Consider the following 24,482-nt stretch of genomic DNA (forward strand, 5'->3'; position numbering starts at 1 on the left):
TCCAGTTCCTACCTTCACTTCACCTCAGTAAGTCAGCCTAATCTTGTGACCTTTACCCATTATATCAGAACTGCTTCACTGGTGTATGCTGGGAAAGCCAAAGTATAGAGGGGAAAAGTGGATGAGATCCCCTAGAAGTTAGTATATAAAATCAATATTACCATAAAGCTGAACTAGAAGCAATACACTTGTGTATTTTACAGTGCAAATGCATCCCTATTACTGATACATCAACACTTCTACTGTCAGCATATGTGTAAATTATCTGTAGCAAAGGATTATATGAGTATATTTGTAAATATAAGTTCATAATACATTACAACTTGTTAACTTTTATACTTTTAATGAATTAGAGACTTTAGTAATGCAAGACACATTAGTGTTGGAACAAGTTATTCTCAAAAATGGCCATTTTGGTATTAATCTACAATTTTCTCAGCAATAGTTTTTAAAAAGAGCTTCTGTTAACACAGTCACCACTGTTTGTTAACCATTTACCCCCATTTTAATGTCCTTCTAGTTTTTCTTTCCTTTACTTCTACTTTTACTACTAAAGTATTTTTCTTGATACGTTAATATGAAAAGTGAATAAGCAGCATTCAAAAAAACTCATTAAAATGAGTTTACAGACACCATCAAGAAACAGCAAGTAAAAAGCAATTAAATGTTGCTAATTCAGAAAATGGATATTGTTTTATGGATCATAACTGAAGAGCAACTACTTCAAGAGTGAACAATCTGATCAAGTCATATTCTAAAGGAAGTAGATAACAACTTCTTAGACTTTCAATAAGTGGTACTGTCCCAGGATAGATAGAAAAATAGAACAGATTAGAGTACATAGTAGCGTATATGAACAGAGGTAGTAAAAAACCAAAGGTAGACAGCAAACTAAAAAGGCAGAACTTCTATAAGTCAAAGGAAAATAATTGAATGAATGTCTCTGAGTGAAAAGTAAAAAGTAACCAACTCCAGAGAGAGATATAGAGGAATAATCACTGAAATTATAACAAACGCACTGGTAGATATAAAGGTCGATTGAAATTAGAATGAAACAGGTCTAAAATATATGGAATAAGGAAAAGAGTAGTCTATCAAAACATCTTATTCTATCTTCAGCATGCTAAAGAACAAAGAATGATTTTCAAATGATTAGTGAGACATCACCAGGATGAATATAGCTACTATGTCTTATAAAACCAGATTATAAAAAATGTTCATAAGCTCAAAAATAAATAAAAACCTGAACAGCTCTACATCCATTGAAGAAATTAATTTACAGCTTAAAAAAATACACATCTAACTAAAAGAAAACTCCAGGCCCAAAAATCATCAGAGAAAACTCTTGCAAATATTTAAAGTAGGAATACGAAACAATTGCTTCCTAAGTCATCTTGTAAAGCCAAAATTCCTCTGAAAACAAAACCAAGGAAGTTACAAGATAGGAAACTCCATACCACTATCTCTTATGAACATAAATTATAAAAATTATGAAAATAAATTTTAAAACTTCTCTAACAAAATATTATAGACATATTGTAAAGCAAATACAGCAATATGTAAAAGAATAATACCCTCATAATTGAGAGGGGTATTCCAGGACTGAAAGGTAGTATAACATCTGAAAACAATCAGTGTTACTCACCATATAAAACAAACTAAAGAAAAAAACATGGAGATGTTATCAATAGAGGCAAAAAAAATGACAAAATCCCACATCCATTCATGATTAAAATTGTCAGCAAATTAGTAGCAGAATTCCCTCAAACTGACATGAAAAAATCTATAGTTAACATCACATTTTATTGAGAAAGATTCAAAGCTTTACCCTAAAATTTGAAATAAGGTAGATGTTACTCTCACCGTTTCTATTTTACGTTGTAGTGGAGACCCTTGACAGTAAATTAAGATAAGAAAAGGAAATTAAAGGCTTACAAATTGAAAAGTAATAAATAAGGCTATTATGGTGACATAGTCATGTATGCAAAAATTTTGAAAAAAATCAAGAAAAAAGAAAAAAATCAAGAGAAACCTCAATGTGGTACTGCCCCAGGGTAGCTAGAAAAATAGAACAGATTAGAGTACATAGTAGCGTATATGAACAGAGGTAGTACAAAACCAATGACTTGAGAAAGGGTTGTTTAGTAGCTGCTGCTCACAACAGTAGCTTACTATAATAGAAAAAATAAACTTTCTATAATGGGAAAAATAAAGTATCATACTTTGCCATATCTACAAGCAAACTCTACTACTAGTAATAAACTAGTAAAAACTACTAGTAATAAATACAAAAGAGCATTTCTAGAAATTTTGAGAGAGAACTGACTTATTAATCATAACTAAAATATCACAAACTATCAAGTTTAAAAAGTAATGACTTTTACTAGGTGAGAATGTCTGCCCAACAAAGTAACAGTGATAAAAATGATAGAAAGCCATTATTTTTCAATTGGGCAAAGGGTATAGGTCATAAAGAGACATGAATAAGGACATTAATTAATTTGCTATAATAATGAGGATTTTTGACAAAACGTAGATTATCCATCACTAGTGGATTGTCAAATACAACTCTATAGATACATAGTAAGAAATCTGCATTAATTTTCTATTGTCATTGTAACTGCCACAAATGTTAAAGTTTAAAAACACCAGTTTGTTGTGTTACACTTCTGATGGTCAGAAGTCTGATGACGTTTCATGGAATTTAATCAAAGCATCAGTTAAGTTCCTTTTAAAAGGCTTTAGGGAGAATTTATTTTTTGATCATTTAAGTTGTTGGCAGAATTCAATTCGTTGTGATTGTAGGGCCAAGATCCCTATTTTCTTTCAAGCTTTAAACTGAAGTTGGCTCCTGTCTTCTACAGATTGCTTGTTTCTTTGACTCATATCCCTTTCCTCCATCTTCAAACTTCCAGTGGCCGGTCACATCTCTTTTCTGCTTTGAATTTCTCCTCCTCCCATCTAATCTCTTTCATCAAACCAGAAAAGATTCTCCAGTTTTAAATTCATGTGATTCGACTGGGCCCACATAGATAATCCAAGATAATCTCCCTATCTCAAGATCCATAATCTTAATCACATGTACAAAGTCTCTTTTGCTGTAAAAAGTAACAGGTTCCAAGGATTAGGATTAGGAGGTAGAAGCCATTATGCTACCACAGAGAATAATGCAGAAGTCCAGAGGGGGGAAAAAAAAAAGACATTTCTACATGAATACATTTTTTAAAATGTGAGACCTAAAGCACTTTCCCATTTATATAATGTAAAATACATACAAACACATTATGTATTATACAAAGATATGTATTTAGATGGGGGAAAAAAACACAAAAGTGAAGTCCTAAATGTGATTAACAAAACTCACTGCCCCTGAGGAACAAAGTAAAATAAAATGAGAGTGGTAGAAGATAATAATTTGGGAGCTCTTACACTCCACAGACTTGCTTTCTACTGTTTTGACAGCCAGGCTGAATAATCTGTCTCCAAAATTCCTTCATTCAAATTTTGTTGAAGTTTTAACAAATCTACAAAACCTCCCCTAACGTATCCTGTTTGGTTCCATCATTTAAATTAGTTCGTTTAATTCTCTGTCTTGTTATATACTTCTAAGTTATTTTAGTTACCTTAATTTTACCAGTTTTAAATATTCATTTTTACATAATATCATTAATCCTGACTTCCTAGATTATAAATTTGTGGCACAAAGCATCTTCTATGTTTGTATTTCTCCATATAAACTTGTGTTATAAATAAAGTATGTACTCAATAAAAATTGCAGACTAAGTAACTGAAATAATATTTCTGTAATACAGTCCTATTGAGAACTTTCAATAAGTCTGAGTAGTGTGCAGCATTTTTCTTTAGGTAACACTAGAAAGCCTCTAAGGAAACTAAGGAGACTGTGTAATATATTGCCCACATAAAGATAATTTTGAGAGTGAAAGGTGCTCTTAATAATTATGATGGGACAATATGTACAAGACAGGACTAGCCATGACAAACTGGAACACAAATCACTCTACCCGAAAATACGTAGAAGAACATGGAAAATAGAAGATAATCAAGCAAATTTTTTAAATGATGCTAAATTATGGCAACTGAGAGCAAAAAGGCATAAGAATTTCTATAAAAATATGTTAAAATACTTTAAAAATCTCATTATCACTGAAAGTTTCTAAGAAACAAGAATACTAGAGATCATATAATACACTAAACGTAGTTTAATATGTGTTTTTATGCAAGTTAACATGTATTTATAAAAACATCAGGGTAAAAAATGAGACTAAGAGGCAGAAAAAATTACTGGATTTCTTAAATAAATTCAATTTTTGTAAACACAGGATAATTGTAATACATAAAAAATATTGAAAAGATAACTGATTATCTACTAGTCTTTTCAGTGATTCAATTTATTTCAATTCAATTAATATTCTATGAATGCCTATTAATACAAACTCAAGGGTGTAAAAAATAGTGTGCCCTCAAGTTGCTCAACACTCAGAGAGAAAGAAACACTAACAAATATACCCAAGGTCAGATAGTGGTAAGTGCTTTAACAAGGTATCCTCTACAAGCAAAAATATAATTCATGTTGGATAAGATACAGGAAGGGTATATGTAAGTAGGGACATTTGAGCTGGGCTTTAAAAAAAAAAAAATAAGATTTAGGCAGACATTCCAAGGCACATCATTACTTAAGAATTTTGGCAGTGTTATTTCTCCAACTAGAGTGCCCTTCCTCAGATATCCACATGGCTTACTTTCTCACCAACTTCAAGTCTTAATGTTAATCGAGGCCTTCTTCAACTCCCTACTTAAAATTAACTGCCCCCTCCCCTGTTGCTGGGGGAGACACTTCCTTTCCTCCCCAATCTTATTTTCCTTCTAATAGTTATCACCAGGATCTCAGAGGTGAGACACTCCAAGCTATACTACTCCCATTCATTTAAATGAATTTCGATCTGAACAGTCTGTGCAGCTAACTATATATGAAGTTACACTAACACATTAGCTATTTCTTATTTATTTGTCTTACCCAAGTAAAAAGTAATCTCCATTAGGAATTTTGTCTATTTTTTCACTACTATACTCTCAGTATCTAGAAATCTAACACACAATCAACACTCAATAAATATTTACTGACTTAATATATTCCGAGCTAGAACAGAATCCTAGACAGGAAGAATAGCTTAAGTAAATACTAGGAGGGAGAGGAGGAGAAGGAGGAGGAGGGGGAGAATTATCATCCAGGTACAGTGGTACAAGCCTGTAATTTCAGCTTCTGGGAAGGCTGAGACAGAATCACAAGTTTGAGGCCAGCCTCTATAACTTATAGAGAACCTCAACAACTTAGCAAGATCCTTTCTGAAAATAAAAAATAAAAACGACTGGGAGTGTAGCTCAGTAAAGCACCCCTGGGATCAATCTCCAGTACCAATAAAAGAAAAGAATGAATGATAATCCCCTATGGTTAGATGATTGATTATAGGGCCAAAGAAGCAAGGAAAAGTTGTAAGGTTTAAGATGAAAAGACACAAAACAGCCTCAAAACATGTAATGACAGGCTTTTGAGTCAGTCAGAAAAAGGAAAGAAAAAAAAAACCTGTTTCAACTGACACTCCTTCCTCTAATTTTGGAATCTTGAGAAATTATTTCAACATAAAAAGGGTATCTTAAATATCATCTTATAATACTTTTTCTCATAAAGCCTAAAACATTGAAAGTACTCGCTAAATGTTTGATTTTCTTAAAAAGCTAACAACTATTGTCATGTATGTAAGAAATAAATTTTTTTTTTAAAAAAGCTAACAACTTAAATTCTAATTACAAAATGGGGAGGCACCAAAAGTGACCAGATCAGTGACTTCATCATAAGTATAGACTGGATTTTAAAATTATGATTCTGAAAACAAAGTAGAATATAGAGAGAAGAAAGATAAAGTTAATGCATAAAGCATAGTGACAATACCCTTAATGGAAACAAAGGGTTGACTATAAGAAAATGTACAGATGGAACAGATTAAAAACAAATGAAGATAATATGAAAGTCAAGAGAGAGTGGATTAGAAAATGACACTTAAGTATCTTTACCAGGGATTGAACTCAGGGGTACTGGACCACTGAGCCACATCCCCAGCCTTATTTTGTATTTTATTTAGAGACAGGGTCTCACTGAGTTGCTAGCGCCTTGCAGTTGCTGAGGCTGACTTATGAACTCTTGATTCCCCTGTCTCAGCCTCCCAAGGCACTAGGATTTCAGGCGTGTGCCACCGAGCCTGGTGATACTTAAGTATCTAGATTTGAGCAGCGTTGATGGTTGATGGTGCGATCAGCTGGGCTGAGGAATGATAAGGAAGATGCTACGGTGGAAGAAAGCATACATTTTAAGTTCTGAACATTTTAATTTTGAAGTGTTTGTGGAATAAAAGGTAAGATTATAAAACTTGCATTTGTTGAATACAAATCTGGTTAAGTGAAAATCTCAAAACTGAGATAAACATTTGGAAATAAATATCATATCTTAATATAAAAAGATGAGGATATATAAGAAGTCCTGTTTTCCACAATCTTAAATGTATACTTAATCTACTTACCAATCTAAACCATCTCTGCAACTAGTTCAGATGGAACAAAGTATAAATTGTTTGCTTTCAATATGCAACTTCGCCATCTGGTGGCAAAAATAATAAATACAGGCTTATTATTATTCCAAAGCTGAAATGATTCCTTATCTGTCACCCTACTTATTATTGCCACTTCCATCAATATATTATAGGGAGAGGCTCTCTTATTCTTCAATTCTATTATAACTGCTATTTCTCTTCACTTTTTACTGTGGCTACTAGTATATTCAAATTATATTACTGGTAAAAGTATTATTGCTAAGTATTATATTGCTAAAAGTGTAAACTTCCCACTCACTCCTGGGAAGTTCTCCCTTCATAATCCATCATTACATAATCCAATTACACTCCAAGAAAGTTAGCTAAATATCTAAAAATTTAAATATATTACTAAAGTTCTTTTGCCAAGTTTATTGCTTTCAACAACTAATGTTTCAAATTGCTTGTTTTTTAAAGCTAATTTCATTCTTTGGACAGATTGGTCCATGGAACAGAACAAGACATCTATAAATATACACTAGCATATAATAATCAATGTATAAACATGACATCTAAAATCAGTGGGAAGAAAATATTGATCACTAAATAAAAAGTGTAGAACAAAGCATTATCATATAGAAGGCAAGGTTGAACCTGCACTAATGCCATATTCTTATAAACATGAGATAGATCATTGTTTTACAATGCAAACTAAAATCATAACAATATTTATAAGTAATGGAAATTTTCTTAAATTTTGGTGGAAGAGAGGGCCTTTTAAAAATAATCCCAACAAAGCATTTGACTAGAAATTTCTCCAAAGAAGATATATAATAGCCAATAAGAAAGCATGTTCAACATCATTAGAGAAATGCAAATCAAAATCATTTCACACTCACTGAGAGGACTATTTTAAATATATAAATAAGAGAAATGAAAACATGTGCCCACACAAAAATTTACAAACATGCACAGCAGCATTATTCACAATTGCCCCCCCAAAAAAAAAATGGCTATTACAACCCAACTCCAAAACCCATCAACTGATGAATGGATAAACCGAATAGCATATGTCCGTATAATGAAAAGCCATGAAAATAAATGAGTTATTGATTCATACCATGAATGGATGAACTTTGAAAAAAGTATGTTAAGAGCCAAAAACAATGGCAGTGAACACCAGGTTGCCTCTAATGGCTGAGGACTTACCATACAACCACAAGGAAATAAATTTAGGCAATAACTAGCGAGCCTGGAAGAGTACCCTGAGCATCAGATGAGACTCCAACCCCAGAATGGAGACATCCTAAGCAGAGGATCTAGTTTACCTGTACCCTGATCTTGACCCAAGCAACTACAAGATAATAAATTGATGCTATCTTAAGCCACTGAGTTTGTGGTCATTTGTTTCACAACAATAGAAAAGCAACACAAAATCCATTCCACAAAAGGTTATTTTCCGAAATATAAGCATAGGTGTTAAATAAAGTTCAATAACTCAATGGAAAAAAAATATGAACAAAAGATTTGAAAGGAAAAAAGTTCTTACATACACAGAAATGTTCAACATGACTCAATTATAATATAAAAAGGATTATAGCTAAAATGCAATATCATATTTTGCAAATCAAATTTGTAAAGATCAAAAGATTTATAACATTGTGTTGATAGAGAGTATAGAGTATAAACCCTAATAATTATTGATAGAAGTATTTTGGTATATCTTCTACCAGTAAGCAATTTGGCAAAGCCTACAAAAACTTAAAATCGCATGTTTCTATTCTTTAATCAAGTGATTGCATTTCTGGGAATTTTATTTATCATATAGATTTACTCTTCCTAAAGATTATATGTATATATTTGTGAGATTATTTATTAAAACAATATTTGGAATAGAAAAAAATGATAGACGATGCATATCAAAAAACTCATATGTAAGAAATTTTTAAAAACTCAAGTAATTATGAAAAGGACTTTAAAACCATTTTTTAAAATCAATATAATAATTTTATCACATCCATCTCTACAGCAATAATATTAAGTCATTTTAAACAAAATAACTTACTGGCAAAAAAATGTTATTGAACTTTTCTAAACGTGTACTTTTCATATATTACTTCATTTTTTTAGTTTCTAACCTACAAAGAAAATCAACAATTTTTAAAATATCAAAGTCGTGGTAAGGTTAATAGCAGAAATTAAGACTAATGTAGAATTATAAACTATGAATTCAGAAGTTGTTACTCTCATCTCTCTGTACCTAGTTTAAAAGAGGCATGAAACATAAAACTCAATTAATATTCCTTGTAGACCAGGGTGGCAAGATCAGTTTTTGCCATTCAGTGTCAGACCAACATGTATACAGTCCATTCCAAAATACTTTTGTATGTAAATCATATGTAATTAAGTGGTGAAAATTGATAAATTTTCAATGACTGAGTTCATACTTATGCTCTAACTCAACAGTGATAGTATAAGACCCACTGCAATTATGTATTATCTTGGATCTTAACTATATTTCCATACAAGTTTTGTTTCTTGACTATCAAATCTCTCTAAATAGCTTTTTTTCAAGTTACTTATTAACTCCCAAATGGGATGAATAATGTTCTGATTTTCAATATGAAGACTACTATAAAATTTCTTTCTTTCATTTACTAGACAAATTTCTAATAATGTTTATTTTTCCTACCATGTAAAACAGCTGAACATGGAAAATAATTTTAGAAAAGATACACTGAAAAAAGAGACAAAACACTGAGACAGTGTTATAGTATTTGAAGATATAACTCCAACTGTTCTTGAGATCTATTAGTCTCTTCCCAGCATTCTATCAGACACTCCAACATCCTTATATTTCATGCCTTTTTTTCTTAAGTATTTTACTTATCCATTCAGTTGGTTTTTCAACAACTATTCAAGGAGCACCACTAAATATCAATTACTGTGCAAGGTACTAGGAATATAATGATAAAGAAGATACAACAGAGGCTTACATCATGAAATCTATTTAATGCATTCAATTCCTCTTATAGAGAAAAATTTCAATGTCTTAGTGTTGGAAAGCACTTGTTTTAAAATGCCTTTCAAAATTTCAACACTTATGGCTTACTGGAAACAATAATTCACTTTTTATGATTACAAAACACCTGGAATTAAAACTGACTAAAATCAATTTTAAAAAACAGCCACCTAATCCAAAGTCATTGTTTTAATCAGCTTTTTCACTACCATGACCAAAAGACCTGATAAGAACAATCAGACAAGGAAAAGTTTATCTGAGGGCTCATGGTTTTAAGGTCTTAGTCTGCAGATGCCCAACTCCATTTTTTGGAGCCCTGGGAGAGGCAGAACATCATAGAAGTGTGTGGTAGAGGAAAGCAGCTCAGGACATCACTTCACAAAAAAGAGAGAGCAAGCTCTGCTCAACAAGGACAAAATATACACCCCAAAGGCACACCTCCAGGGATCAACCTCCTCCAGCAACATGCAGTCTATAGTTACCACCCTGTTAATCCCAATCAGGAGATTAATGCACTGATTCAGTTAAGGTCTCATAATCCAATCATTTCACCTCTAAACTTTCTTGCTTTATCTTTTAGGGGACATTTCATATCTAAACCATAACAGTCATGCTTCACAGAGTAACATGTAAAACACATCTTCTGTGTCCGTATTTCTTTGTCATCTAGGGGCTTTCTTAAAATGATTCTAATAATTCTTGAAAGAGATGATGATGCTTCTTCACCAGATTTTTTTTTCTTCTTTTTGCATGCATGTGTTCAGTGACTGTGAGCCCTCTAGTGGACAGCAAATATCATTAAAAATCTGTACAAGTTACACAATAATCAATAAAAGTGTACACGTATCCAGCACAATTTTTCATATCTCTGGTTGTATATAAAGTACATTGATACAAATTCATGTCTTTATACATGTACTTTGGACACAAAAGTACATGTATAACTTACCAAATAATAAAACATAAATAGTTATAAATTTACACTATCTATAAATAAATGATAAAACACTGCCAAAAACCATTTGTCATTCTACAACATTCTATACATTCTATGACAGGATTTTTCAGCCTCTATTTCTCATGCATATTTCATATATGATTAATCTATAATTCCATATTTCAGAAACCTGGCTCCTGCATCTCAAATTCTAAAGAATGAGCTATGACTAAAGTGGTCAATACACTAAATTGCAAATAGAGCAGCAGTGTCAAACACTTTTGGCACCACCAACACAGACCTTCCTGTTGTACTTTGCTTTATCAGAGGACACCTTGCCTTTTGTTCTAAGAGAAATGCTAGCTATCTTGAATCTGAAACATTGAGCAAGGGGAGCAGGAAAGGCTTACTGCTTGTTGTATTTCAGTTGAGAATTATGTTCATTGCAAAAGCATCCCTCATGGAAAGAAATCACGACAGGAGCTCTAAGTAATCTAGAAAGCTGCCAAATGCACACCAGCTAATTTTAATGCAATTCTTAATAAAATACTTAAAATCCAGGACAATGCCAATCCATGCAGGATGCCAGAATAAACTGGGATCATCCTGGGCACACTAGCATATACTGCAACCCTATAGAATCACTTAAATAAAGGAAACTTCAGAATAATTCAAGTTTAATTCAACTGAAAAATCAGAACATTTTAGTGTCCATATAATGACACTAAAAATATTTAAGTTACTTACTTTAAGAAAACAGACTAACTTCTATACAGTCAAAATAATTACTATAATTTATTAAACACCATTTTTAAAAGAGACTTTTTATTTCAGAAATCATATCATATTCTCAAGAAAAAGAAGACTCTTAGCATTGGCTATGTGAGACCATATCAATATTTATCTTCAAACCTATTGATGGATTGTTTTGTCAATAAAAAAAAAAAAACCCTCTCCTCAGACTATACCCAAAAGACTTAAAAACAGCATACTACAGGGACACAGCCACATCAATGTTTATAGCAGCACAATTCACAATAGCTAAACTGTGGCACCAACCTAGATGCCCTTCAGTGGATGAATTGATAAAAAAAAAATGTAGCATATATACACAAAGGAATTTTACTCAGCAATAAAAGAGAACAAAATCTTGGCATTTTCAGGTAAATGGATGGCGTTGGAAAAGATAGTGCTAAGTGAAGTTAGCCAATCCCCAAACAACAAATGCCGAATGTCTTCTCTGATATAAGGAGGCTGACTCATAGTGGGGTATGGAGGGGGAGCATGGAAGGAATACATGAATTCTAGATAGGGCAGAGGAATGGGGGTAAAGGGAGGGGGAAGGGGATTAGCAAGGATGGTGGAATGTGATAGACATCATTATCCAAAGTACATGTATAAAGACACGATGTCAACATACTTTATATACAACCAGAGATATGAAAAATACGTGTAATAAAATTGTAATGCATTCCACTGTCATTTTTTTAAATCAATAAAATTTTTAAAATTAAATTAAATTAAAAAATAAAAAACAAAGATGCTGCAGAAAGTACACCAGTCATATTAAAGTCAGTATTACAGGTTTCATTCATCCACCATAAGCACCAAGTATATTAAATTTGGTAGTACTGAAATTACTACCATATATATAGCTATCTTTAGTGCCCTTCTGTTTCCCTGATAATCTAAAAAGCAAAAGAAGAATTATGAAGGAATTAAGGTTATAAAGACACTTGCTTACAAGTTATTAGGATTTTTTTCTCCTATGGCAATCATCAGTTTTATCTTTTCTCATTTCTTAGTTCTCATAATTTCATACTCATACTTTGATTCCCTCTTAAAAATTATTTCCATTTATACCTTTTTGTTGGAAACCATGAATGAACTATGGGCATGTCTGAGACATTTCTAAGCAGAGGTGAGCCCCTTTGAGTACTCTAGGTATTATCTTCCCTATATGAGACTGCTTTGCTACCTTGGCAAACATCCTGATCAAAGAGAATTCTGTAATACCTCAGAATTTATTGGCTCAGGCAGCCCTAGGTTAAAACGCAACTTTACAGAGGTAGAAAGAGATACCAATGTGCCCAACTAGCCTTGAAGCACCAGCTGCCTGGAGGAAGAAGAAATATTGCACAACTGATAAGTCCCCAATCAGGCCAACTTCCCCACAGCCTCTGACTTTTTGTTTACCTTGAAGAACCCTTCCTCACAATAAATTCCTTTGATGTGTTTCACTATAAATAAAGCATTCGTGGACTTTTTCCCTTTCTTAGGATCAGACCCATAGAGTCTTTTCCACCCCCAAATCCCCTGCTCTCAAATGTATTTCTTGTCCTTTGTTTTTATTTCTTGATATTACTTTTTCAGCCTTTTATTTCCAGCCAGCCCACATGTCCAAACGTTACTTATTCCCTCCCGACACAGGCCACTAGTGAGAACTTTTTATCTTATTTCTCTTATGTTCATGCAATTATTTTCTCACAACACATTTAAGATAACCCTTTTAAACAAGATTCATAAAAATTATGCCATAGTTTCATAGATTAGCTCATGAAAATAGGTTACATAGTCTTTTAACCATATGTAATCCATTAAATAAATTTAAATACAACTTGTTTGGTTCTAGGTACACACTCTCAGCACTCTAAAAATATAGGCATCTCTGTATCTAATAAAAAGAGTCTTGTTGAAAGAAAAATTCATTCTTTTTATCTAATTTCACAATGTTTTAAACATCTAATACCAATAAAATTTCAATGAAACCTGAAATTTTTAAAATGTAGCAAAAAATCACCCTACAAATGATCAGATATTACTCAATTTGAACAACATACCAAACTATCTTTGCAAGAGCTAATGAAGCCATGTAAGAGACCATAGTGCCTTATAAAATATTAAGAAAAAATTTATTGCAGAAGGCAGGAAGGAAAGAGTTGCCCACATCACCCCTCTACCATCTTCAAGCAATGCAGAACAGTTTGGAGAGAGAAATCTCCCACTTGAAGGATAGAGAAGGAATTAAGTCCAGGTCTCAGACTTGAAACCTACTACCAGACCTGCAATGATGAAACCTAATGCTGGGCATGGCCCCATAAATAGGACCCAGACCAGCACCCACAGACTGAGCCTTTGGAACCATGTTAGCTAAGGGACCAAAGGATTGCTTATACCATCTCTCCCCCAACCTCAGGTAGTGCAGCAGGGAACAAGACTATACCTGCTAGGAAGCAACGTACAAAAGTTAACATAAGATTTTTGCCTTGAAGCCCAGGGTCAGGTCAACCACAGTGAGACCAAGGCCCAGTAAAAAGCAAAGGTCCTAACTATACCCAGATCATGTTTAGACAGAGCCTCTAGACCTATCCCTGCAATAAGCAAAGACTTGTTCCTCGTGGGATAGACATGAGTCTATGGTTTGCATCACTGCCAGCAGCAGTATAGGCCTAGGTATAACTGAGACTGTACAGGTACTTGCACCTATCAGAATCAGGTGCATCCCAACTTTCCCTTATCCTGAGTGGCTAAAGGACTGCCTTCACTAACACTACCTCAACCTTAGGAACAATATTCTATCCACTAAAGATTAGATATGAGACTAAGCAAAGGATTTTGCTCTGGAAGTAAGTGCCAGGCTGGTGAAACCTAACATCAGGCAGACTCTAACAGACCCATCCCCAGGCCAGTGCCAAGAATGGAGCCTCTAAAATAGCTCCAATAGCCAGGTGATAAATAGAACCAGTCTATCAGACTTCTATTCTAGTCAATATCACCTGTTACTGGTTGATATGATCTTAGGTCAATAGTTCACCTCAGAAGTGGGCAGCTCATAGTACTATGAGTCCTACTTTGGTGTTGCACTGGTCTTGGTGGGCTTTGAGCTCAGGGCATGATACAGCATTGTGGCATTTCTGGCTAGAGAACTGTCCACCATTTCTCCCACAGACACAAGCAGCACAACACAGAGAGAATAGGTGTCTGCTTAGGGGAGGAAACCAAAGAGGAGCACTATAATGACATAAGAGCGTGGAGTTAATCCCTCCATAGTGCCTGACCAGAGGCTAATGACTGTAGACAAAATCTCTGGACCTCCCCCAGCCCCTGGGAGAGGCTTTTAGGGACAAAGTCCCCCAGTTCATGTTGAACACAACAGCATGGATTTGGAACAAAATTGGGCTTGAATCACCCTCTAGTGCTGAAAAAGTGACAGCATGCCAAAAACAGGCTCGTGGCAAATCTAGACAGGGCATATCTAGTGCCAAAACAGCAGAAGTGACAACAGGCCTAGAGAAAATAAGCACCCTGTTTAGAATTTCTGAAAATATAGGCACAAATATTTCAAAGACTGCAATAAATACCTAATCTTTCCATGCATAGATGATGTCACATACCCAGAAATATCAAAAACTTTCAGGACCCATGGCCTTACCTAACAGCCAAAATATTATGCCATACACTGTTAGAGTCTGTAAACAAGTCAAAATAACACCTGGCATTTAGCCAGGGGAATGTTAGAGTTCGTAAACAAGTCTGGATGGTGCCTGGCAAAATGCCAGAGGGAGTGGTTTGAGAAGTAACAAAAGCGAGCCATTAAGTGTGGAGATTCCTTATTGGTTGACTGATGTATCTAGTTTATGCTAATTAGATAAGCTGTGTGGAATGTATAAATACGCTCCTGTCCTGCAATAAACGGCTCCTACTCCTGCTGTATCAATCAACACAAGTCGTTCGTCACCCCCCTGATTATTTTGCTGCAGCCGGCCTTCTACAGATGGTGGCCCGTTACGGGGAGCCCCGGGACACTCGGGGGTAAGTGACGAAAAAAGCTGCCCGTCCATAGATAGGACGGGAGCAAATCTGCTCGTCCCTAGGCAGATAGGGCGAGAGGAAAAATGGTCATTTCAAGAAAATGGAGAAGATTGATACAGTATGTTTGTGTCTTGTTTTGTCTTGAAATGTTGTATTGTCTTTGTGATGAAAATATGGAAGGGGTGAGAAGTAAATTTCTAAGGGAAGAAGGCACTCCAGTGGAATCAAGAATAGTTAGGGCATATGTTGATAGAAGCCCAGGAACTCTAGTCAGAAAGAAACAGAAAGTTCAGAAGAAGAAAGATTATCAGAGGAGGAAGGATTATCAGGAAAAAAGTTGCAGCAAAAGGCTATTACTGAATACTTTTCGTTACTGGAGGGTGCATGAAGCAGAGAGGCGGCTGCCGAGTGTGCAAGCCGGTCACAGCTCAGCAAGGAGTTTCCAAGAGGCGGAGGCGACTGGCCCTTCCCCGCCTCCTGGCCCGGGGAGCTGGCTCTTCCACTGCCAGGAGCCCAAATCTAGACCTGACCAGGAGGCACACTCTCGTAGGCTCTTGCTCCCTGTGCCCAGTAGCAGTTTGAGTCCGGGACTCTCCCCAGGGCCATCTGGGGCTGCCCGGGACGCTACAGCCCGCAGAAGAGCTACAGGCGTCCCTGATGTTTGGTCATTTTCAATGCCAATAACTAAGCTACAATGGTTCTCCCACACCTGGAAGCTGATGAGTAATGAGCACTATTAATGCTTATTTCAAATGCAAAAAAACCTTGAGATAATGTACTAAATTGTTCAGAAGGTTGTTTTCTTAGTGCCTGCTGGAATACTACAGGATTTTCTTTAGCCATCCGGAGTTCCTGCCTTCGTCCCAGTGTCAGTGAAGACGAAGGTGGAAGAATTTCCAGTGTTGCTGAGAACCGGACAAAACTTCGGCTGAGAAACGGACGAGACTTCGGAGTTGTTGCTGTTTCTGCTACTACAGCTTAGGCTAGCTGCCTGCAGAACTTACCTGGACTGTGATTTAAGCTAGCTGCCTGCAGAACTTACCTGGACTGTGATTTACCTAGACTGTGAGTTAATCTATTGAGACACTGCTTTACCTGGACTGAGATAACAAACTGTAATCTACAACAAATTGTAACTCGGTATCTTTGCTAACGGTGTCATTGCTGGTATAATTTTTCCAAGGGCTTCTTGCATGGAGCCATCAAGTGGCTTGGTATTGTGGCATTTTGTATCCTCCCTTTCTGTTTGTAGCAGGTTATTTATGGTGTTTCTGTAAAAACCACTATGGTCATTATTTAAATTAAACAAAAGGGGGAAATGTTAGAGTCTGTAAACAAGTCAAAATAACACCTGGCATTTAGCCAGGGGAATGTTAGAGTTCGTAAACAAGTCTGGATGGTGCCTGGCAAAATGCCAGAGGGAGTGGTTTGAGAAGTAACAGAAGCGAGCCATTAAGTGTGGAGATTCCTTATTGGTTGACTGATGTATCTAGTTTATGCTAATTAGATAAGCTGTGTGGAATGTATAAATACTGCTCCTGTCCTGCAATAAACGGCTCCTACTCCTGCTGTATCAACGTACACAAGTTGTTCGTCACCCCCTGGTTATTTTGCTGCAGCCGGACTGCAGCAATACACCAAGAATATGAGTGAATTCTTGAATGGAGAATTTTAAACACTTATTTAAAGTAAAGGAACAATAATAAAACTAGAAATCAAGAAAACATAAATAAGTTTCTCTATAGGAGTATTAAATCATTTAACAATGAAATGGAATCAGTTTAAAATAAACAAATTACTGAACTGAAAAATACACTAAGCATGTTTAAAAACACAATAAAAGGCATCAATAGCAGAAGACAACAGAAGAAAAAATGAGGGAGATCAAACACAGTGTATTTGAAAATACAGAGAGGAGTAAAAAGAAAAAAAAGAACGAAAGGGAATAAACAAAGCTTAAGGGAATTGGGAGACAGGATTAAAAGAGTAAATATTCAGGTCACTGGGGTTCAAAAGGGACTTGAGACTGCCAAAGGTCAGTCTTTGAATAAAGAAGTCTATTCAAAGAGATAATAGCAGAATACTTCCCAAACCGAGAAAAAGATACAAATGTTCAGAGCAGAAAAGGTCAAAGGTTGCCTGTCAGATTAAATTCAATCAGGTCTACCCCAAGATATATTATAATGAAGCTCTCAAAAGTTAAAGAAAAGTTTCTTAAGGCAAGGGGGAAAAAAAGGAACAAGACATAAGAGTGTTCCAATTCACCTGGTACCAGACTTCTTGGTAAAAACTTTATAGGACAGGAGAGAAGGCAGAAGATTTTTACAGTACTGAATAGAGAAATTACCAACCAAGAAGATTTAAAAAAAAAAAATCTGGATCATATATCTCCACCAGACCTGTCCTAGAGGAAATATGACAGGAGTTCTTTAAACTGAAAGAAAGAGAAATTAATGAGTAAGAAGAAAACATCCGAAGGTATAAAACTCACTGGTAAGAGTTACTATACAGACAAAATCAGAATATTCTACTATTGTCCACATAGTGCATAGATTATTCATATCTTCAGTTGACATTAAAATAATAACTATATTAATAATATGCTAAGAGATAGACAATATAGAAAAATGTAAAATGAACATCAAAAATTCAAAATGTAGGCAGAACGTAATCAAAGTATAGAATTTTCTAGTAAAACATTTTCATTTTCTTTTGTTTCTTATCTTCATGATCATGATATATTGATATATTTCAAAACAGCTTGTAATATTCAAAAGATGTTTTTGTAAGCCTAAAATGAAACAAAACAAAAATCTATAATAGACAAACCAAAATAATAATAATAATAAGAAGAAGAAGCAAGGAATCAAAACACTCTACTAAACTAAATCAATTAACCACAAAGGAAGATTTTAAGAAAGGAAAGAGTGCACACTGTACATGTATGGAAATATCACACTGAACCCCATTAAAGGTTAGTATAAAAAAGAGTGCTATTGTACATCATGACTATAGTTAATAATAATGTATATTTGAAAACTGCTAAAAGTCTTCTCATAACCAAAAAAATAGGTATATGAGGTAATAATACACATGTCAAATAACTTGATTTACCTTATTCCACAAAGTGCACATGTCAAAACATCATATTACCCACCATAAATAAAACACACCATTTTCATTTGTCAATTTAAATAAATCAGGAAGAAGGAGGAGGAGGAGGAGGAAGAGGAGGAGGAAGAGGAGGAGGAGGAGGGGAAAGAGGATGGAAAAGGAAAATAATAAAACTAGAAATCAAGTTACCAAATGACTTTAATAAGACCTGACCTCTCAACAATTATCAAAAACGTAAATAGGTTAACTTATTCAAAAGACAGAGACTAAATGGATTTAAAACACAAAATCCAACTATATGCTGCTATAAGAAACTTACTTTATATTATTTATAATGTTCAGAAGTGGCAGACACATTTCTGTGTGAATTAAGTAAAAAGTCATGCATTTGTGGGAAACTAGTCCAAATTATACTTATGGCATGATTCTAAACTTCAAATAGAAATACTTGGAATACCCAAAACAGCTTTTAAAAAGAATATTTAAAACAGCCTTTTTAAAAAGTTAGAGACTACCTGGTTTGAAGATAATATAACTCTACAGAAATCAAAACAATGTGGTTTTAGAATACAGATTGATCAGCGAAATGGAATGGAAAATCTACATACAGACCCACTCAAATGTTAACGATTTTTGACAAAGAAAAAAAGCAATTCGGTAGAGAAAAGATTTTATCTTTTCAACAAATGGTATTGAAACAACTGAATATCCATGTTAAAAAAAAAAGACATTTAAATCTTCCTGTTTGACCACACACAAGGTTAACCAAAATTGAATGATAGATCTAAATGTAAAATCTAAAATTATAAAGCTTCTAGGAAAAATATAAGAAAATATTGTTTTCTCTTTATTTAAACTAAAGTTATAAAGCTTCTTGAAGGACTTAGAATAGAACACCTTCCACATTTTAGGGTAGGTAAGGATTCCTTAGACAAGACACACAAACCACTAATGATAATAATAACAAATTAGACAATCTCAAAATAAAACATTTTTTTCATTGAAAATTTGTTAAACTGTTTAAGTTATACTTCAAGAAATTTCAAGAAGAAATATTTACAATACATATAGCTTGAAAGGGAATATCAACCACTCTTATAATTCAGGAATTTAAAGTGCAAAAAAATAAATGGTATAGACTCTTCACAAAGAAAATATGTGAATGGTTAAAAAATACAAGAAGAAATGTCCTATGCCATTATTCAAGAAATACAAATCAAGACTTCAGTATGATACTTCAAAGCATCTTGAAAGACTAGAATTTAAAAGAAGTATGTATTTCACTTCTTTATCTGGGAAATCTATCTGATAGCACTCCCACATAAAACATAAGATTGTCCAAACCTATCATAGCTCAAGTCCTGAATATCATATTTAGCATTTATGTAAAATATTAACATTTATAATATGTTCCATGTTTTTTTTATTTCTGTTTGGAATGAGGATTAAGAATAATATATTCGGGCTAGCACTGTAGCTCAGTGGTAGAGTTCTTGTCTTGCACAAGTGAGGCACTGGTTTCGATTCTCAGCACCACATAAAATAAATAAATAAAATAAAGGTATTGTTTCCATTTTACAACTTTAAAAAATATTTTTAAAAAGAAAAATATATTCACCTAAAGATTAAACAAAATGTTTACCTGTCTGAAGCTATGTCACTGGCAATTTGGTGCTTCATTCCTGACCCATTTTTAATAGAATCCTGTCTTGTGAGCCCATGAGATCGACTTTTCTCCACTGCAGGTACAGATAAGTCACCTGGGGGTCCTTGGAATTGGGCCTGCTCACGCAGTTTTGCTTTCTTCTCCTGAGGTGCCTCCTCATTTCTCAGTCCTCGAAGAACTTTTTGATCAGATTGCTGTGGTATATTAGATCCACTGTTATAAAACCATGCTCCTGATTTAGTGAGGATTTCCTGTTGTTTTCGGCACAAATTACATACCCACATAACCTGTATGTGAAGACACAGGGAAAAATAATTAATGTTCCCAAAAGTGAAAAAAAAAAAGAGAGACAGCAATTTGAGCCAACAAAAAAATTTATGGTTGTCTATCTAAAGTTAAAATGCAATCAGGTTAACTGCTACTATAAATTAAATAATTTATCCTTTCTTTCAATTTTGCCAGAATAATTATAATAAAATAGACAATACTTATTGACAGTACAAATACCAAAGTATAAAGCATCAAATTACTAGTTTATTTTTTATGTAATGAGAGGCATGATGTAATATATAGAAAAAGGATTTTGAAGTTAGATAGTTGAGTTTAAATACCAGATCCAAGATTAGAAACTTTGCAACCTTCAGCAAGGTACTAAACCATCATATCTACAGAATTTAGCTTCTTTAACAATAAAATAAAAAGGAAAGGATATGATAAAAAATACTTATCATCCCATATTTTATAGATAATTAGAAATAATTTATATGAAATGTCTTGTACAATACCTGTTATATAATACACTTCCAGTAAATTAGCTGTCAATATTAATCTATCACCAATTATATTATATGCTCCTTGATGGGGTTTTACTTCTTTTAAGTAGCTCCTAATGGTTAAAATAAAGCTAAGAACATTGTTCAGCTCAAAAAAAAAAGTATTAATTACTCATTATTTGTAGTAGTACATTTTTAATATGGTAAAAAAGAACATAAAATTTACCATCTTAATCGTTTTTAAGTGTACAGTTCACTAATGTTATATATAATTACACAGTTGCAAAATAGATCTCTGACACTTTCCTTCAAAAACTGAAACTCTACACACATTAAACAGCAATGTCCCTTTCCCTAAGTCCCCTGATCCTGGTAATGGCTATTTTATATTTGATTTTTTGATAGAAAAGTTTTTCAGACTGCAAGAATCTAAGAGTATTGTAATTAATATCTGTGTGACCATAAATATGCATGCCTGTAAATCTCAACTCATAGGTTAGAGCCTTTTAGTTTTACTAGTACTCATAATTATCAAAAAACATCTTGACAATTCAAGATTATTTATAAACACACACACAAACACACACAACTTTCAATCCTAAATATGCCTATATAGCATTAAAAATAATACAGTAATTCAAAAAATGAAAGGATTATGAGTTAAAGACTGATGTTAATGAGGCCAAAGCCAACCTCATATGATCAAGTTAACTCTGCACAGAAAAAGATTTAACTAGACTCCACTTCTAACCATTACCAGCCTGCTTATGTAAATTTATTTATTAGAGAAGAAATAAGGAGAAGAGTAAAAATCGATCAGTGTACTCTGTAATATGACTAGAAAATTGTGGAAGATTGTGGCTATTCAACAAACTTATTTCCTTTTCCTCTTATAAACATTTCCTTATATTTAGTTATTGGTGGCTATGGTTTTAAGACTATATTCAAGCCAATGGATTATAAGTGAAATAGTATGTGCCACTTCTATGACCTATAAGAAAAATTCTCACATATCACCTTCATGTTTCTTCACTCAAGGCATTAGTGATTACGGAGCAACAGAAAAAATGAACCTGGAAACTCAATGAAAATTTGGAGGAACCCTCAGCTGATTAGTCACATACAGACTTCATAGAAGTCAGAAATAAACTTCTATTATGTTGAGCTACAAAGATTTTTTTGTTTATCTTTTATAGTTGATAGCACTAGCTTAACTAATCTACAATCATTTTAAAGTACATATTCTATTGAATGTGTATCACTAGCACAATCTTTGTATTTGAGAAAAATGCATTGGTAAAAGAAAGATATTTAAAAACTTCAGTATGGTTCACTGACTCATAAAAATCAGTTGTGCACATCTCTTCCCAACTCCATACTCCATGAAGTGTATTAGCTTGGTATATGTTGTTCCAGGATCTTCTAGCTTTCAGGGCCTGGGTTGAAAAATCTAGAGAGATCCTAATTGGTTTTCCCCTCTATGTGATCTGATTCCTTTCTCTTGTGGCTTTTAAAATTCTATCCTTATTCTGTATAATAGGCATTTTCATTATAATGCCACAATAGGTATATTTAGACTACAGAAATTAGAAAATGCTATAAACTAGAGCTAATTCTAACAGAAAACAGGTTTTTGCATTTATGAGCACATCACTAAATATGTCTATTATATATTCTACTAAAAGAATAAGACTATATTCCATATTAGTAAATGAACTTGGATGGAGCTATAATTTGCCATAAAAATTAATTCAGACCATAAAATTCCAATTTATTTACAGATGGACAAATAACTATTAAGACAAATTCTTAATTATTTATGAATTCATACAATATTCACTAACTGGCTAATATATGTCAGAAACTATGCTAAGAGCTGGTGAATATAGCTGAACAGACATTTTTTCACTGTGGAGTTTATAGTGGGGAAGTCAAGCAAATAAATAATTGTACAAGTATTATTTATATCAGTTATGGTAAATACTACAAAAGGAATGCATTCACACCACAGATTTCCTTAATGCCTTCTCCTCTGGCCCAGGTTGTGTTTGAAGAAAAACAAGGAGGCAGAGATCTGCAAGAGGCCTGGAAGTCCAGACAGACTCAACCACAATATTACCCTAAAATGTTCACATCACCATGTCCATGTCAATGGTGTCTTTCTCTCAAGGACATCTGGGTTACTGAACAGCAAGCTCCTCCCGAGCACTGCCATGGTGGATTTTCAAAGTTCAGGCACTGGCCCATAACCTAGCAGATTAAGGTTTTCAGATAAATTTCTTAAGCAACTAAGAGATCACTGTGATCTCTACATAAGAGCCTTCAGTACTACAAACACAAATCAGAAATTTGCTTCATCCAGTAACCCTAAATAAACAGCAAGACTTTCCCAGATTCTCCATGAAGAGCAAGCATGGCATCTCTAGCCATAGTCACATTTGCAGGTTGAAAGAGAAAGTCTAATAGGTCTTCTAAAAATCTCTCAGCAGGTAGCAGCAGTACAGACAAAGCTTAAACCTTGGACATTTTTAAGTTTTGGTTGTTATAAACTTTTCTCTGTTGGCTGTAGTTACGGCTTTGAAAAAATTACAAAGAAATGCAGATTATTTCTCTACCTTTGATCTGTTTTTTCTCAACAGCACACTAACCAGATTTTTCTATAAAGCCACCTTACTAGATTTTAGAATGCTGTCTAGCTCCATTGAACAAATTCCCTATTTCTACCCCTTCCTCTGATAGAATTTTAAAAGCCAAGAAAGGCCTAGAGGTTAACTAATTCATAGTCTAGGTTCCTCATTTGAGGACTGTGCTCCACTATTAAATTGCCCTGACTTAGATTCCCACAGGCAGTGCAGACTCCTCTTAGTCTCCAAATAATCTTCTATTTAGCCATGACCCAAGCTATCCGTAATACAGATTATTCTGCAAAATCACCTCTACCCACACTATGGGGAACAAGAGGAGTTGTTGGAGGGACATGCAGCGGTTTATATGTTTTTCATGCCAAAATAGACCTAAGGATAGTTGTGGAAAGCTAATTCTGGCCTTTTCTGACTTTTCTTTACCATGACACACTGCCAAATCCACTCTGAATGACCTATGCCTCAGGTGAGTGCTAGGGCATCCTGAAGAATGAATCCCGGCAGGACCAGTACACCCATGCCGGACCCTAGCCCCAGGCCCAGAACCTCCCCATCAACCCACACAGGAACCAAGGCACAGGTCCTGGCCCAGGACTACCGCACTGACCAGTAGACTCACCTCAAGCAAAGTCCCAGGCCTAGGACCACCCCTCCCACTCACACAGTAGCCAAGGACAAGGTTAGTCACAGGACCACACGCCTACCAGCAGACCCAGGACTGAACCCAGGCCTACTTCCACCTACATCTTGGGACTCTGCAGCCATCACCAAAGCCCTCCCCACTCATTATAATGAAAATGCCTATTATAGAGAATAAGGATAGAATTTTAAAAGCCACAAGAGAAAGGAATCAGATCACATAGAGGGGAAAACCAATTAGGATCTCTGAAGATTTTTCAACCCAGACCCTGAAA

General features: G+C 34.4%; 1 protein-coding gene and 1 long non-coding RNA gene across 23 annotated transcripts in view; one reads left to right on the plus strand and one right to left on the minus strand.

Moving 5' to 3' along the window:
- Positions 1-24,482, minus strand: part of Rims2 (regulating synaptic membrane exocytosis 2) — a 575,440-nt gene that overhangs the window by 378,327 nt on the left and 172,631 nt on the right. For 21 of the 22 annotated variants that reach the window (XM_027948945.2, XM_027948927.2, XM_027949060.3 and 18 more), the window contains one exon: positions 20,130-20,440. In XM_027948945.2, the coding sequence (XP_027804746.2) occupies positions 20,130-20,440 (311 nt within the window). Of the gene's footprint in view, positions 1-8,436; positions 8,442-20,129; positions 20,441-24,482 lie in introns of all 22 variants that reach the window. The other variant, XM_027949009.2, reaches the window with a different exon arrangement.
- On the plus strand, positions 15,285-16,697 carry LOC139702083 (uncharacterized). Its single transcript, XR_011704672.1, has 2 exons — positions 15,285-15,373; positions 16,168-16,697. It is a non-coding gene; the product is annotated as an uncharacterized lncRNA (long non-coding RNA).

This window comes from Marmota flaviventris, chromosome 15 (assembly GCF_047511675.1).
Source record: "Marmota flaviventris isolate mMarFla1 chromosome 15, mMarFla1.hap1, whole genome shotgun sequence".
NCBI lineage: Eukaryota > Metazoa > Chordata > Mammalia > Rodentia > Sciuridae > Marmota > Marmota flaviventris.